This window comes from Phaethon lepturus, unplaced genomic scaffold, assembly GCF_000687285.1.
Source record: "Phaethon lepturus isolate BGI_N335 unplaced genomic scaffold, ASM68728v1 scaffold12688, whole genome shotgun sequence".
In the NCBI taxonomy this organism is placed as follows: domain Eukaryota; kingdom Metazoa; phylum Chordata; class Aves; order Phaethontiformes; family Phaethontidae; genus Phaethon; species Phaethon lepturus.
The window spans coordinates 9,221-26,653 of NW_010558346.1; the positions used below are offsets into that span (position 1 = coordinate 9,221).

A 17,433-nucleotide genomic window follows, 5' to 3' on the forward strand; every position below is an offset into this window, starting at 1 on the left:
ATGAACAGAGTGTATCCTTGGCAATACTCATGTGGAGACAGTCGGACTTTCACTCCTTCCCACTCTTCTGACATTTCCCTCATACTCTAATGCAACCCTAAATATTCAGGTGGAAAACAAAGCAAGTGGTAGATCAAGCTCTAAAGTCAAGACACTCACCTGCAAATTGAGCTCTAACTCTGGTAGCTGCTGTTGACAGGATGCTGCCATCTTCTCCAGAGTGGAAACCCTTCCCTGATAGATATCCTGGCAGTCTGAGTTTACTTCCTTGAATTGGTGTTCCCTATTAAAGAAAAAAAAAAAAAAAGTTTTTTTTTTCAATTGTTACTACTGGAGATAAGGTCTTGTATTAGGTAGTACATAGATTAGAAAATGATCCTCATAACATTCACTGTGAATCTGAAATACTGGTTTGAGTAGCTACAGACATTTTTCATGATATGAAGTTTTGAACATTCCTTTAGCAGTTAGTACTTGAAATAGTCCAAATGTAAAACAACAACAACAGAAGAAATCACTTCATCTGCTTGACATTAGCATTTTAGCATTCTTTGTGTGTATCTCAACGCATATAAGGAAAGAAAAATGCTGTCTTCTTATAATTAGTAAAGCACAGAAGATTAGTTGATGGTACATGACTTAAATAGAGAGAAGTAGTTGAGATTTTATGTCTGCATAGCTTGACTTTCCAGCATTCTGACTCTGGTTACAGGTGGTGAATACATTCATTTCAATTTTATAAATATTTTGACAGTAAAACAAAACTACCAAATTTCAAAACCCTTTGCTAGAAAAAAAGCAGGAAAAAAGACATACGACTAATTTTTAAAAGTTCTCGTCAATATATTGTCTGAAATGTCTCTACTCCATAGTCTTACCCTGCCCGCTTTCTTATTTCTGAAATAAAGTTAATCTTGATTTACAATCTGCCCCAAATGGGAAGATTGCTTTAAAAGCCACAAGAATGAAATCCTCAAATCTCAAAACGCATGTAACATACTAGGGTAGGAGGAGTATGGAAATATGAGGAAAACTACAGTATTCATATTCATTTCATCAACAGAAAAATCCTAAATAAATCTCCAAAAAGAAGAACAAACACTGCAGTGATCCTGTGTTCTGTGCCTTTGATCCCCACACAGTGGTGGGGTAGAATTAGGTACTGAAAACCAAGATCCAGGAGTGCGTTGGGGCTAAGCACTGAGCGGAGGCCTGGCGGGAGCCTGCCTGCAGCTGCCAGCTCAGACCAGTTCTGGCACATCTGAAGAAAAGAGCATTGAGATGCTACAGAGCAGACAATCTGCTGGCTCTGACAGGGATGGTCACGATGTTAAAACTCTCTTTAAAGCCAAGTACAAGCGCTTAACATCCAGCCAGCCACACGCTGGAAATCTCTGCTAGACAGAGACTGCTTGGGAGGATAAGGAGAAAGGAAACGCTCTCCATTACCCCTGCTGAAGCTGCTGCACTTTGGGCAAGGCATTGGGATAGAATCACTGGTGCAAGAAGAAATCAAGCTTGCTCTTCAGTTTAGCCCTAAACCCAAATGCAGTCTACCTATAAAATACATAACCGCGCTCTCGGTTGGAAAATGCTGCAGAATGCCTCAGAAATTCACTGCAATCTACCCCACCCTAATTGTTCCATCTAGAATCTTAAACCATGGTGGCCTACATAAAAGAAACTCACTGAAACTACTTGCAGTTGTAAGAGCAGGTGAGAAATACGGTGTCTCCATTTGAAATCAATGCCAACTGCTTTCACCTCACTATAATTCAATGAAAACACCTTTCCATGTCTATGAACCTTTTAAAAGTACCATCAATTAATCTTACAATTCAGTTAGCAGCTAAGAGATGAAAGAAAATACAGGAATATATTAGAAACTGCCAACTGACTCAACTTTGTGCTATTGTTAATCATTCTATGCAACAGCCCGGTGTGCTTGAAGTGCTGTATACATGCGCACGCCTGCAGCGTGCACAAGTAACGCACCCACTCACACAGAAGGAGGGAGTGAAAAGTTTGTTATGTGTCTTTGAGCAAAACCATGCCGAGGTCACGTAAACTTTGCACCAGAAGGTGTCACGTGAATAGCAATAGGCATCAAAGCGCAGATACAACAGAGGTGATGGTAGCACAAGCTTCCCTTCACCAAGCCCTCCATCTAACCCAGGGCAAGAGTAACTCCTACAAGTGACAAGTCAGTTTGCAGCCTGATCCAGCTGAAATCTTTTCACTGACTGTAATGACATCAGAGGAGACACTCTGGCTCCAAGCCCATTCAAATTTTGGACATACAGCTTTGACCGCTGGCACAATCCTAATTGCTATACTAGCAGTTTCTATGTAAGTCATGGGCTGGAAATAAGACCAAAGCTCATTTCCTGTTAAGTCATCAAATAGTTATCTTATTAGAGCAACCATTGGTCACTACCTCGCTAAACAAAACTTTCAGTTGTTGGAAAGATTTATGTATCATTGTCAACCTTTTGTGCTGTCTTCTTCACAGTGATTGTATATTTCTTTATTTAGTGGTCTTGCACTAAAGAGCATAATTTATTAATCTCATTCCTGCAGCTCATGAATATTATAGTACATTATGAACTCAAAGTAAACAATTTTAGGAAAGAAACCTGCAAAGTATATAAACTGCTTTATTAACAAAAAAAAAGTATTTTTCCACATTTGCTCATCCAGTTCATTGCATAGTTATGATTTATTAACCATTGGCACTTTAAACATAAATTTATTGAGGCTGAGTTTTCCTGAAAGTCAAAAACCAACAGAACATTAAAAAAAAAAAAAAAGCGTGGGAGTGGAAAAAATAATTTGACAAAGGTCTAAAATAAAGACAATGCATTAATATGCAAAGGATGTTGCAGCTCTGAAGCACTGAAACTCTAGTGGCTGTTAGTGAAGTGACAGTTTTAGTGAAGGAAGGTCATTAGACTAGAATCTCTGTCCTTACTGTACCTCTGCAGATGCCCCTTGATAGTCTGAGGATTCTGGTGGCTTAGAAGGTGTTGACGTTTTGCTGTTTGTCAACCATGGTTTACCATAGTTGCGTGTTAAATGATGGGGTGTCTGTATGAAACAATGGTAAATCAAAATATGAAGGACAGTAGATGGAAAACAACGTAATGGAGAAGGATACCGAGGCTTTCACAGGGAGACCACATCTCATAGTAGAAATAAAAACGAAGCAGAAAAAGTTGATGACAAATGTTCTGAAACTAAGAGATGATGACAGAGCTCATTTTTTAAACAAAATGGAGAGGTTCGCTGCTCTTTCAGAACTTATTCCCAAATTGCCAGTTAACTCATGTGGCACCTTAAGTGTAAAGAATTCTTCTATTCCCGTGTTGCAAATGAACAGTAGAGGAATTACACTGAAAAGTCTTCTTAGATGCTTCCCAGACTATGAAATAAAATTGAGATACTTCTTCCCTATCAGATAGGGATAGCACCAATACTGCTGGAGCAAGGCGGGGCGTAGAGGGCGAGGAGGCCATACCCCATTTGTTAACCAGTGCAGTTTTGTGTGTTTCTCCTTACCTTTGGCGTACTTGTAGCAACTGCTTGCGGGGCAGCTGCTTGGCCAGCTTGACTTGATAGAGAAGTAGATCTGTTGGGAGAAGCACCCCTTGAAGAGGGTCGTGATCTACGGCCCCTTGGTCGGAAAGCTGCCATGCTTTGACTGGCACCATCTGCCAAAATGAACTTTTCACGCAGTTCCACATTGGTCCTCCCTTTAGCTGCAGCAAAGAAAGGTGTTCATTTAGTCAGATATTAAAATTGTCACAAGGCAGTTTATTGTCATTTTTGCCATGCCAACCCCAACATATTTCAACAATAAATAAAATGCATTACTGTGGAATGCATTTATTTTGGACACAGAAGAGTTATGTGCAGAACTCGCTTATTCTAATACTTTATGCCAGCAGGAAAGTCAGCATGATAATGGAATGCTCAATGTGCTAAATAATTGTTACTCAGTCAATTATTAATACATAGACACAACCTGATGAGCAGGTTTGCTAACTCTACAGCTACCCATAATAAATAATACTTGCTTGGATGTTCCAGAAGAAATTGCTAAGTACAAATTACAGGAAAGCAGCAAATATATTTATTCAAAACTATGAAGTTATGGAGTTTGGCAACATGCAATGATGAACATAAAATCCAAACTATGATGAGGTAATTGGTGGCTAAGCACTCACACACACATACAAACACACATATGGGAGAATGTTCCGCAAGAGTAGATGCAAGACATGTTAGCATTTAACTGTGTCAGTGTGAATGACAATTGTTTTTGAAACACTCTTAAAGTGTGTCAAAAAAAATTAGCTTGCAAAGCACCAGCCCATGTAGGAACACATTAAGCTAAATGTGATGGGTGTAGCATATTGTTAAAAGTATATATTTTAATAAAGTGGGAAGGAAATGAAGAGAGAGGAGAAGAGGAGGAGAAGGAGACAAAGAGAGGGGTTTGCCAACCTATAGTAGGCTGAGTGGTAATTGAAGAGTTTGATTCCGAACGTAACATTTTACTCCCGTGATGATGAACTAGAAAAAATGACACAGGACATGGGTCACATTAAAGAAAATCATTAGCAGGAGAAGAAATCAAGTACAGCAGCTGCATATGCAAGAGACTCAGAGCACCAGGCCAAGAGACAGGACTCAGAGCAAAAGCTGTCTGTAAGTGCTCTGAGGTGAGTTCTCAAAGGTCTCCTAGGCGAAAAGGAAATAGCGCTTGGATGGACTCAGCTGCAGTCCCACGTATACTTGTGTAACAGTATTTATCTGCTGACATAAAGAAGTAATATAAGCTAAAATTAATTTATATAATTAGGTCCAATATTTTAAAGCTGTTTATGACAACAGTTCTTTGAAATGTGATTTGTCTGAATACACAAGGAGCCCTTGGTAGAAATGCAGATTTGCTAGGTGAAATGCTTAAGGAAAAGTCTGAACCTGCACCACTGACATCAATGACTACTTTGCATCACTGACTTCAGCAAGACCAGGATTAGGCACCAATGCACAACGTCCAGTGTCTGGATGATTTTATAGAGATCGGTATTCCTTTAGACCCACTGTGTTGACTTACTCATCTGCTTATGTATTGCCCATGAAAAAGGGATAAAGTACTACAGAAAATACTATAGAGATACATAGAATAAAAGATTTATTAAAGTAGAGGGGATAAAGTTCCAAAGGACTCTTAATCTGAGGACAGTAATAAGGAATTCCAATAAAATAATTAGTTATTAAGTATTGTATCTCTCAGTGTCAACCCAAGTAGGAATCGCAACAGCCTATCTGTCAAGAGGCCTGAGAAAAATGTTCGGGATACATCAAAACTAACCAACCTCAATAAAGTCAGATATTTTGAGGCACATTTCATTTTCCACTACCATGTACTTTTGAGGAATAGGAGTAGAAAGCTATAAAGTACGTATGGCTCTGCAGGGATAAATGACTTTCCTATAGTAGCAGGTAGCAGGTGCAGAACCAGGTGCTATATTTCAGTTACACCTGTGGTCCTGCACCAATAAATCTAACATTACTGTTACATTTCTTTAGTAAACAATATATGCAATATGTTGGTAAGCAAAAGGAGTATTTTTCATACTGCTGAAAAACTCAGATATCATCACAAGGTTATGACAGCTCTTTTATAACATTATGATAAAAAGTTTTAGGGGGTACTTTTTAAGCCTGTAGACAAAGGTTTCTAGGGCTTAGTGGCACACTGTCAGCCCTTATGGGGTTTTGTGGGAGCTTCTTTTTGGATTTAACATCCTTGACTTAGCATAAAAATTGCTACAAATACAAGCTCTCCACCCTCTCAAGGTCTGTATCAAACTGTTTAGGAACTTGGGTCCCAAAGTAGCTCAGTGAGACAGCTGACACTGGAGTAATATCTACAAGCACAGCTGATGTCTCTGTCTTCAGTAGCTCACTTGCCTCTCCTAAACTCCTCTGTGCTGTTCTCACACTATTACGATATTGATTATGATTCTACAGAATTCCTGAGTGGTAAAAATGCAGTAAACAATGCTGCTAGTTAATAGGATAGAATTACCTAGCTGAGAATGTCAGCTCATTGTGAACACAGTCATTATTATACTTTCTGCAATTTTACTACTCTGGCTATTATTTGACTTGTATCTCTCCCGCTCCCTTCACAAATGGCTTCCTTCCCATCTCCAACTGTTCCTCCAAGAACAGTGCCAGACAGAACCTACTTTCCCACTGCAGAAGTGGGCTTTCTGACAAACTAAGATGTCATTACCTTGCTGTGTACTGATAAAACAATGCATTCGATACAATGCCCTGGAGGGCACAGTAACAGAGCGCTCCCTGCTTGCCAGAGCACAAAGTCCTCCTGACCAGAGCATTTTCCACTTGCTTTGTACAAGGCTCTGCAAAGCGGTTCTGGGGAGGATGCCAATGAAAAGACGGGGCTACAAAGGCAGAGCCTGAAAGCCTGGGCACAGCCACGGGCCAGAGAAATTTTTTTGTGTTGTTGTTACTCTTCAATTCAATTGCCTTATTTTGATTTATTGCCTTAAAGCTCTCTTGCTAAGAAGGTTTTATTGGACATTTCTGTGTGCTGTTTCTGCCAAGTCATACGAGCAGCTTACATGCCATAAACTCTATCTGGGCCAAGTTCAATTTTTAATTACACCACTCTAACGCTGGAGGAACTGCGCAGAAGACATCACAGTTATTCTAGACATACATCAGTGCAAGTGAAGGGGATCTTAACCATGGGATTTGAAGTTTACTGAAACAGATCATTACGTGACATTTAGTGAGATGATGTTTACACAACTGGCATTTTCTACAATTCAATCTCCATCTTGAGACAATGAACGGTGACTGTATACAAATAAGTATCTGCATGTACATTTTAACAGTGGTGTTACATACCTCTGCAAGGATCATTTTTCACTAAGAATTCATCAAGCGCCATCCAGCCACCTCCAACACGAACCATGACTGTACTTCTTAGGATACGAACAAGGCGCAGTTGTTGAGAGTCACCAAACTGCAATAGAAATCAAACAACAGTCTCAGGTTCTCAGTCATTCAGATGCAGTTCAATGTTGATAGGTTAAAAATCAGACACTTTAAAAAGTTTATTCTTATATTTAATTATTAGTAAATGCTAAAAAAAAAAATCAGATTTATTATGCAGATTATTAAAGCTGTTAAGATTTCAAATCAGATGCCACTGCATTAATCCAAAGGAGATGGCAGGATGGTAAGAAAGAATCTTAGATCTAATTTTATGCTTGATTCTCAAAAGTCTGAGCTCATAAAGGAAGCAAAATTAGTAACACATTATTTAATTGGTTACAATCTGTGTTTGTATAAATTAATGAAGACCTATTTGCATTATTTCACTGTGAAAATAAGTAAACTCTCTTCTGCAGCAGGCTAGATTTTAATGATGTCAGCTGAAAGGAAGGCAGCATCACTTTAAATGATCAGCATGTGGGCTGAAAATTCAATGCATTACAGGCATTGCACAGTTCTATCAATTGATTCACTTATAGCATTGTCACTGATCACCTACAGCGAGGTGCATGTGGGGAAGGGAACATTAAAGAAGCAATGAATGACTGATAGCTATCGTTACTGTCCTTTGCTATAAACTATTGGTCACTCCTCTGCCTACACATCGAGGCTCTTCACAGTTCAAAGATGCACAAAAACCTGTTTCATACTAACTCTTGTATTCTGCCTTTGGGCTGATGGCCAGGCCTCATGTGTTTCGCTCTTGAAACCTGTATAACAAAATCTGTATGCAGTGTCTCTGTTCAAATCTGGATCAAAGAAGACACGACCAAAACGTTGACCCCGCTATCTCATGAAAACTAACCAGAAGAATTCAGTACTTTTTAGACAGTGCCACTAAAATATTTATTTCAATATCAGATCATCAGGCCAAGTGTAGTGCTCTCACACACAAACATACAAAGCACTGACTGAAACCAACTGGAGTCAAATACACCTCTTTGGGACAATCTTTGACCCTTGGAGAAGGCTGGCCATAGTGCAACTGTACCTACTTGCTCCAGTGAGGGTACTGAAATGCTTTAAATGCAAACCACACAAATGTGCTCCCTACTTGTTAAATGACTTTAGTTGTTTGGTACTACTCAAGCCAAGGAGAGAGAATAAGTTTAAAGGAATATTACTTTTAGGAACCAAACAAAAGCAAAGCTTGCCGCTTAATTCAATAATTTTTTTTTTTTTTTAAATAAGAACATTCACATAAGTGTTATTTGTAAGGGCTTTTTAATAATGAATACAATATGTGCTGAACAAAAAAACATTTTACATACGTAGATCAAAGTTATAAAAAGAAATTACATCCAAATTGATGCAGTTTGTTTTCATTGGCTTGTTTCTTTAGAGATTTTTTTCTAGAGTTTCTAAAGATACTATCTTTTTTTCTTTTCTTTATTTTCCCCATCCCAGTTTAATTCTTCAGTTAGACTCCATCAGGCAATTATACCAAAGGTCAGATACAGTATCCTTTGGAAACAGCCTACCTAGGCTGTGGTTAATTCAGACAGTGAGGCTCCTGGAAAATAACACAGGTATCTATCAATGCATTTTTCCTAATCGTAACTCAGTCCATTGCCTTCTTAAAATAGCCTGGATACTAACTTTCCTTGAACAGTATTTACCGTCATTGCAAATGATCAGAGTTAAAACCACTGGAACAAAAACGTAAAGGAAGTCTCGTTTAAGCTACAAAAAGGCCTGGTTTTGACAATAGCAGTATAACAACCACTGACACTAGAGAAGCCTCAGCCAACTTGCTCTAGGTGATTTTCACTATGATGCTGTTCTGCACCAGTAAGAGACAGATGCTCTCAAAAAATGCTGTATTTTGCCCAGATCTGAAAGTACAGATGGCAGATAAGAGGATTAACATAATTTCAAATAGTCTTTTCAAATAGAGGCTTGTTCTATATGTGGAAAACATTTTAAATTATTACTTAGATATATTGCTTGAGGCATGTGGTAAGATTATCCACTGCTCTTTGAGCTTTCTTCTGTACTTCAACAGGCTTTGCCAATAAATAAGAATGCAACTACTTTTTCAACACCTCTAGATTTAAAATGGCTAATGCTGTTAACAGTAGCATTTACAGAATGGATTATACATATTATTGCCTTTATAAGAGCATGAATAAGATATTAATGGTATCCCATTTGTACGATGTATTTCCATTCTTACTAGGCAAACATGATTTAACAATTTAAGCTGTGAATCAGTATGTACCACAGAAGTAAGTGAGCACTGGATAGCATATCCTCCCTGTAACACTGTACAGTGCCACTTTGGTATGACTCACTGATGACCCCACAGACAAAAAGTATTCTTAAACACAGTTCAAACACATTATAGATGTGCCATAGCTCTCTGAAAACACTTTGGGAGAAAGAATAACCTAAACTGGATCGGCAAGCTTAATCTGCCTACTTCCAAAATATGTATTTATGAGTCACCATGTTAGTATATAAAATACCAACAATTTGCTAGGTTCTTAATCAGTCTGCTTGATTGTACAAGGATTATTTCTTTTTTTCTGAAAATGAAAGTATTTTTCACCTAATTTGCAATAAACAAGTGATATGACACTGGGATCTGTGTTTCCTGTGATTAGCCTTTAATCTGATAGCCTAAAAAATATGACAGAATTTTGAAGCATTCCGCTGTAAAACTGAAAACTGATAAAATAACAGTAATTCTAATGGCAGCTTAAATGCTCAAGATTTTTTACTATGGGAATTGTTGCTGCCCATTATCTGGTTCCTTTAAAAGTAATCTCCTTAATGAGGAAAATGTCCGAAGAAAGCAGGTGAGGGAAAAAGGAAGGGTCCCGAGACAAGGAATGCTCTGTAGCATTTAAAGAAATACCACAGCTGACTAGCAATGAATTAGCTGAAGATGAAAGGATGGCGAGAAGACTGACCATTGCAAGCTTAAATCACTATGTGTTAGGAAAAAAGAAAAGAAAAAAGAAAAAAAGAAAAAAGAAACTTCATAACACATTCCACTGGTTTATACCTGATTTCCCAGGAAGAACTGATAAGAAATGAAAAATGGAAGAAAGACACGATTAGTTTACAGGAAATTCTCTATGTGACTCTAGAACACATGCAAACTAACACATTAGACATTCTAAATAAAGTATCTACTTCGGAGACGAGCAGGTAGCTAGCCATCCAGAGACTGAATATTGGAAAATGTTCAAGGCCTTTGTTTCCTTCCCATTGCTGCTCTGTGGTCTTAAAATCATCTACAAGTGTTTAACTCTTTAATTCTCTTAGACAAATATTGCATTATTTCATCTGAAATTGTTCTGGTTATTGAATCTAGGGGTAGCAGACCTTTCTCTACAATATGATATTTATTTTTCTGTCATCTAAGATTTTTCTGCAGTATCTAAAACATTTCTTGTACTTCTTCAGAAGGAACAGCATGCTCCAAAAAAAAATGACAAGGCAGGATAAAATTGACTGAACACACTTTGGTAAAAGATTTTTAAAGTACAACACAGTAGCACAGGAAAATATCACTGTTTTTATGAAACAAATAGAAAATCAGCTACACTTTAAACCAGGCAAAAAGATTGGCTTTTAAGGAGCTGTTGTATGTATGTATGCACGCATGCAGTTAGTTTTTAAAAATTCCCATACATTGGAAATAGTTTCAGTAGTTTAAGTGAAAATAAATAAAGCAGCAGCATTTTCCCATATTTTTAGCTGGTATGTTCTAACAGGAAAAAAACCATAAAATTTAGACAAGCTTAAAGTAAAATTCTTGTACATTAATATAGCCTAATTCCTTGCATAACCATGTCATACGAAGAATCTTTAAGCTGAAAGAACTAAGAAGGTCCTTTGAAGACTTACCCTGTACTTGTTATCCCCAATCTGTTCCACTTGAAACCGTTTTGCACATTTACATTTAGCTACCTGCCTTGTAACCTGCAAAAGACCACAACTGGATTACTTTACTAATATCATATTCCTAAATATTTGTGTAACTCGTAAACTTCAAATTATGTAGGAGTGAAAATAAAATTAATTATTAGAGAACATGACCCCAGTAGAATAGACTGCAACCTAAGAAAGCAGAGAATGTACCTCATCTTCAATTTTGTCAGCATCTGTGAGAGGCTTGTATGCATCCTTGTTTGGATGAAGAGCTGCTACAAATTCGTAATAGTCAATGTATCCATCACCATCTCTATCAAAAATGTCTGCAACAGCACTCATTTCAAGTCGGCTTGTTGGGAATTCTGTAAGACAAAGACAACAACAAAAGCTTTATCAAAAATAATAAAAGGTGTTTAGACACAAGGTGACAGGCAATGCTTATCAAAAAACCCAAGGACATTCAAAATGAGAATGAAGGAATCTTTCTGAAAAAACAATCTCGATCTCCGATGTTACCTAGATATTGGATTAAAATGAGTATCACAGCATGGCTTGAAGAGAGACACAGACGCAAGGGCACAGATTAAACTGTAAGATGTATGTGTGGGGTTGGTTTTTTTTTTTTTTAACATTTTGACCTTCAAAGTGCATAAAATACTACAGATTAACAAGATAAATTGTTAGTGAGGAAAGGTCAAGCAAGAATTTCACTGCTAATTAGATCTGAAATGCAAGGCCCTCCCACTGCAGAAACATGCATGGTGTTGCGTGAAATCCTTCTTTAGATCAAGTTCACAGCAGCAGAACAGTCAAAGAAAATTTCAAGATGGTGAGTGGGGATTAAATCATGAGTATTGAGCAGTTCTCACAAGTTGATACCAAGAGTTAAATGAGTAAGCTGTTTAACCTCTTGGTGGTATGAGAGTTTTTTCATCAACTTCTGACAATTCATGCAAAAGAGCAATGCACACATATAGTGACTATATTACTGCATTTCCTAAGGCACTGGAAAAATAAATATACTACAATATTCTCCTACTGAATAACTTTAACATGAGATGCTAAAAGCAGTCTCATTCTGAATCTTCACTGCTCAAAGCAAAAGTCTCTATGATCTGAAGATAAAGGATTATTTTAAGTAGTAGGACCTTATCTGTTATGAGTCAGTTGCTAAAGGGAAAAGGGATCACACACAGACAGACATGATGTGGAAGGCTTATGTTACCACCAACCGTGCATACCTAAGGAATACCAATCCATCAGGAAAGCTAGGAAAACTGCCTTCCTAGTCCAACTGCTTGACATTTTGATCCTCATTATACAGGTATATGAACATGGTCATGGCTCGTAGAAACAGTGGTTTCAGAAATTACATGGTTTCCTTCTAGAATTGAAACTATTCCATGCAAGTTCTTTAATGAAAATCATATGCTCATATGAACAGATTTTGAAACTTACCTATAGGTTTTATAAGGTACGTTTTACTATTCTTACTAATCAATGAAAAGTAATTGTTGAAGTGGTTAGTGTACTGTAGGAATGACAACTGGAATCCAGTAAACTATTAATTAGCCAATAATATAAAGGTGGCATTTGTAATCTGGTTCACAATGTGAAAGAACTAGAAAGAGTTTCTAGAATCTAGAAATATTTTCAAGTACAGTAATTATAGTTTAATTTAATCATAATTGATGACTTCAAAAGGGAAATCTATGACTTTCTAACACAATAAACCACATAAGGTACACTATACAGACAGTAAGACTTCATGAGATGTTTGTTCGAAGTTCAACATTAAGTTAATTTTAAAACTTACTTGAAGAAAGAATTCCATCAATAAATTCCTGCCTTGTTATTTTTCCATCCTGATCTTTATCAATCCTCCTAAAGAAGTCCATCACACGAGACTTCTTATGGTTCATCCATCGCATGTATTTTTTCCTCCAAATATCAAAATCAAAGTTGGCAAATTCTCTCAGCTTAATAAAAAAAAGAAAGAACTTTTTTCAGTTGAAATCAATCAATCTAAAAAAATCAATGAGAGAGATACCATCTGCATTCTTTTGAATAATTGGTTCTTTGAGGACATATATAAATATTTTAAACACCTTAACTCTCCTCACAGTTAAAATGAGAATGACAGCTTTTAAAGCATGTTAAAGTACGTATATCACAGTGTCTTCAGTTAGCTGTATCATACAATATAATACAAACACATATGGAAGTTGTTTACAGTATTTACAGTATTGACAATTTAATCCAGGATAAACAAAATTATGCAAAAAGTATGCATATTCTGTACAGTCCTTTTCTGACCTCTTCAAGTCTGTCCAAAGCATCATTAAGTTTTCTTCTTCTTTCCAAGGCAAGAAGCCAGACTTGCTGCCATTTGCTGACTAAGAGGTTTACCCGTGGATTCTTGGTTTCGATTTGCGTCTGGGCTGCTGACGGATATATGCCTGGTGTTGGGGAACGCTTTCCTGTTAAAACATGGTAAAATATGTAAGTCTCACCCAGTTCAAACAAAACAAACATTCACACGAAGGGTACTTGACCTTCTTAAACTACCCCTTCCTGTCCCAAATAATGAGCCCATACCCTGATATGATTCCATCTAATGGGATTATTTTTTTTACCATTGCTGGGGAAGGACAACATGGTGGTTAAAGTATATGCATTAGTGAAGCTGCACAGGTTAAATAAAATCTTTGCAAATCTCTCAGAGTTGCAAAGTAAACAACCTGATTTTAGAAGCAGGTTTCATGTACGGGTAAGTATAAAATACAATGGGTAAGTATATCCAAAAATAGAAAAAATGATTTCCTCACTTGATGATTCACTTTCCATTCAACTTCACTGAACACATTTTCTGATTGGAGCCATATAATTTCATAGACAGTAAGAGCAATATTTTGTCTCTACGTCTTTATGTAAAAGTGTTTTGCACTTTCAGATAATGGTAGATTTGCAAAGACTCAGCATGTGCACACTCTTAGAAGTTTAATAGCACATGAAAGCCTGTACACTTTAGAAACAGGTATTCAAAGAAGTATAGAACAAATTTAAAAATACAAGTCTGCTATGAGAAATTTCCTCACAATGAAAAATAAGAGATAATTGGAAAAAATCAGCCAAGATAATTTCACCCTGTTTCACTAGAAGCTAGTCAAACCTACTGGATTATTAGTAATCTGGAATCTTTATAGATAGAGCAATGGTGTGTGTGACCTGTCCCAAAATACTTCATTACTTACTTCCTGCTCTCCCCTTATCAAGCACAGGAATATGAGATTGTACTGGAGTGGGTTCAAGTGCCTTTCTTTTATAGGTCTTTGTAACTTTATCCACATCAGGTTGTTTTCTGGTCATTTCCTCCATGAACGTCTGCAATCAGATAGAGGTGGTTTTAATTAACAATACACAAAAGTGACCACAGAAATGAAAAACACGTACAACAGCAAAACACCAAAGTTACAAGAATAGCACATAAACACTCTTATAATGCCAGCCTCACAAAAAAGACAGAGATAAAGGTTTTATAAGTAAGAAAAATCAGCAGTATAAGCTTTTAAGACCATTATGGCCTAGGTGTTAAAGGCAGGCTAAATCTAAAAAATCAGTCTGTCAAACTCCTTTATTAACTATGAATGGTGAAGTGCTGTACAACACAATTTTGACTCTGAGTACTCAGGTGTTCCTTGCTGTCCAGACTGCAGTTCATAGAAGTGAGAGTGCTCTGGTGAATAAGCTGGGATAAACCTATGAGCATTCACTGCACCAGCAGCTCCCTCTGGCACTTCATAAACTTATTTTTGAAATCCAATCAGTAAAACCACAGTGCAACCCTAGTTCTGAGGCAGCAGCACTATCATATATTTCATGTGGGTTTTTTTTTTTTAATTATTACAATTATCCTTTTTCCTATGGGGAGTTGTAGGCTTGCTTTTAGAACAAGGTAGCACTCAGTTTTTGTTTGGTTGGGTTTTTTACCTCTGTCTTGAATAAACTACAAGCACAGCATACACATACAAAACACACACAACTGAGTATCTGGAAAGGGATTCAATTATTAGGAGAAAAATAGCTAAGGAGATTCACACTTGATTATGAAGCCTAGCTGAGATGTGAGCACCATTTGTGGAATGTGTAGGAAATGAGTCATTTAACATGCCTTACCTGGTGTTCAGCTATAAGTGCTTTAACTTCCTCAATCTCCTGGGGGATAACCTCTTTATCTTTTTCAGTAAGTGTAGTCTCTGCCCACTGCAACCAGGCCAGCAAGGCTTCCAGCAATTCCTGGTTAGCAATAAGTCCAGCCAGAGCTCCTGCCAGTCTCTGCTGATGCTGTTTAGCCCATGCTAAGACCTTGATAAAAGAACCAAGGCATGAGTATGTGCACATATGAAATTCTTTAAAATGTATTTAAAATTGCCCTGCTAACTATAAACCCAGAGTTTCCTCCCAGGCCTATTGATGTTCGATTATCAAAGGTGCTAGATGTAGTGGCTGATAACTAAAGGTGCTAGGTAATCAGAATTCTCAGTTAAAAAAAAACACATTTTTTCCACCGATATTCAGGATTAGGTGCTGTTAAATGCAGTAAATAGTACATTCTGGCAACATATTAACAACTTTATCAAACAATATGTACAAGTTAGTGAATCACACAGGATTTGGTATCCTTCTTCCTCTTGGGCACTCCTGAAGCCATACTCTGCAAAGACTGGCATTTTGTTTTTCTTGAAACTTAATATACACAGAAAATACCACCTTAGAAGCTGACAGTATGGTACACCCTGAGACCTATTTGTAGCCACTTAAATAATTTGAAAATCTTCTAGATCAAGAATATGTTGGACTCAAATCCTCCCTAATGCAATCAGAAAGTGCTTCAAGTTTGCCCTGTATTTTCTTTCCTTTGTAACTTTTAAGTTTCTCCTTAGAAACTATTGGCTTTCTTCACATGGGAAGTGTCAGACAGTATTTCCTTTAATACATACAAAGAAGCTTGACCAACTGCTTTAGTTCTTAAATCTCTACGTTTTAAAACAACACCTAGGGAAGCATGGTATTCACATCCATCACTGTCAGTATTTTAAATGTTTAGTTCTCAACAGCTGGATCATTTCCTCCCAGTGTAACTATCATGTTAGTTGTCAGCTAGGTTCCAACCAAAGATGGACTGTTGCAATGAAGATGGCTTGACATATACTGACCTCTTCAAACCTGGCTCTGATGATTGTTATCCAGTGCTTAATGGTGGTGATGGAGTCTGGGTGGCAGATAGCTAGGATAGCTTCTCCCATACCTGTTGCTTTATTCAGTTCTGCCTTTTTCTCTTCCAGTTTCTTCATAAATTCCTAAATCAGAGGTAACAATCCAATTAGACGTTGACAAAATTTGCAAGAGAAACCTGAGTGTATAACCTGGAAGGTCACAAGCCTCTCAACCGCTCAAACAGATTCAACTTGCAAGAGGCAAGTTTTATTTCTCCGAGAAAAGTTTAAAATGTTTAAAAAGCCTATTCCACATAAAGTACTAAATAAAGCTCTAAAATTTTTTACCCCAGCTTGCCATTCCTGAAAAGCCCATCACACTGTAAATACTTGAAAGACACATGTTCTTATTAAAAAAAGAATGAAAATTACAGCATTTTAGAAGTGCTGTAGATCAACTACATGATGGTTAGAATCATTGTTGGCAACATATTAGGTAACTTTTTTTGTCAGTTTTTCTGTCAGTTACAGTAATTCTTCATAATAAACTATCAAGCTCCTAAGAGAGGCTGGAAATGTCCAGCTATAATTACATGCTCAGACAAGATGACAGAGGACTTCAGGAGTTACTAAACTAACACAAATGTGAAAAATCAGCAGCTGAGGGGGAGAGAGACAGCAAGAACAGGGACAGAGACTACTAATTAACCAGCTGTTTTCAGAGGAGCTGCCATGTGGGAAAAATCTTGTAAAAGCAAAAGGATGTTTACAGTTTCAGACATCCAAGCTCACAGCCACTGATGCTCCTAGTGAGTCCAGCACAGGAAAGGGTGGCAAAGACCAGAACTAGGGTTGGAACAGAGAACACAACAAAACTAAAGGACTCTTCCCATCCCTTCTACAGTTTGCATTACTGTTTTTATTTATTTTATTATTGTTACTACAATGGTTTTACTATTCTGCCTATTTTGTTATGTCTAAATGTTGTGTAAGTCTGTGTGTCTTTGTAAGCACCCTTAACTGGAACTGCTGACATCTCTCAGTGCCTAGTGGAATTGTTATATTTTATTGTCTTTAATTGGGCTACAAAATGGAACCATGTCTCTGAAGTTTAACTCTTTCTCTCCGCATCCAAGAAGGGCTATTTTGGATTCCAGAAATTAAACACCAGCCAGGTCAGACCTTAGAAAATTCGAAATCACCTAAATGTTGTAAAAAGATTCTACAACAA

The 17,433-nt window shown here is 37.3% G+C and overlaps 1 protein-coding gene across 1 annotated transcript in view; it reads right to left on the bottom strand.

The window, feature by feature from the left end:
- Positions 1-16,346, bottom strand: part of LOC104625421 (dystonin-like) — a gene marked incomplete at its 5' end in the record, with an annotated part of 18,840 nt that extends 2,494 nt beyond the window's left edge. The window contains 11 exons of the mRNA XM_010293038.1: positions 160-283; positions 2,977-3,087; positions 3,559-3,758; positions 6,952-7,069; positions 10,960-11,034; positions 11,194-11,348; positions 12,803-12,965; positions 13,303-13,466; positions 14,241-14,370; positions 15,163-15,351; positions 16,203-16,346. Of these exons, the coding sequence (XP_010291340.1) occupies positions 160-283; positions 2,977-3,087; positions 3,559-3,758; positions 6,952-7,069; positions 10,960-11,034; positions 11,194-11,348; positions 12,803-12,965; positions 13,303-13,466; positions 14,241-14,370; positions 15,163-15,351; positions 16,203-16,346 (1,573 nt within the window). The remainder of the gene's footprint in view (positions 1-159; positions 284-2,976; positions 3,088-3,558; positions 3,759-6,951; positions 7,070-10,959; positions 11,035-11,193; positions 11,349-12,802; positions 12,966-13,302; positions 13,467-14,240; positions 14,371-15,162; positions 15,352-16,202) is intronic.
- Between the last annotated feature and the right edge of the window lie 1,087 nt (positions 16,347-17,433).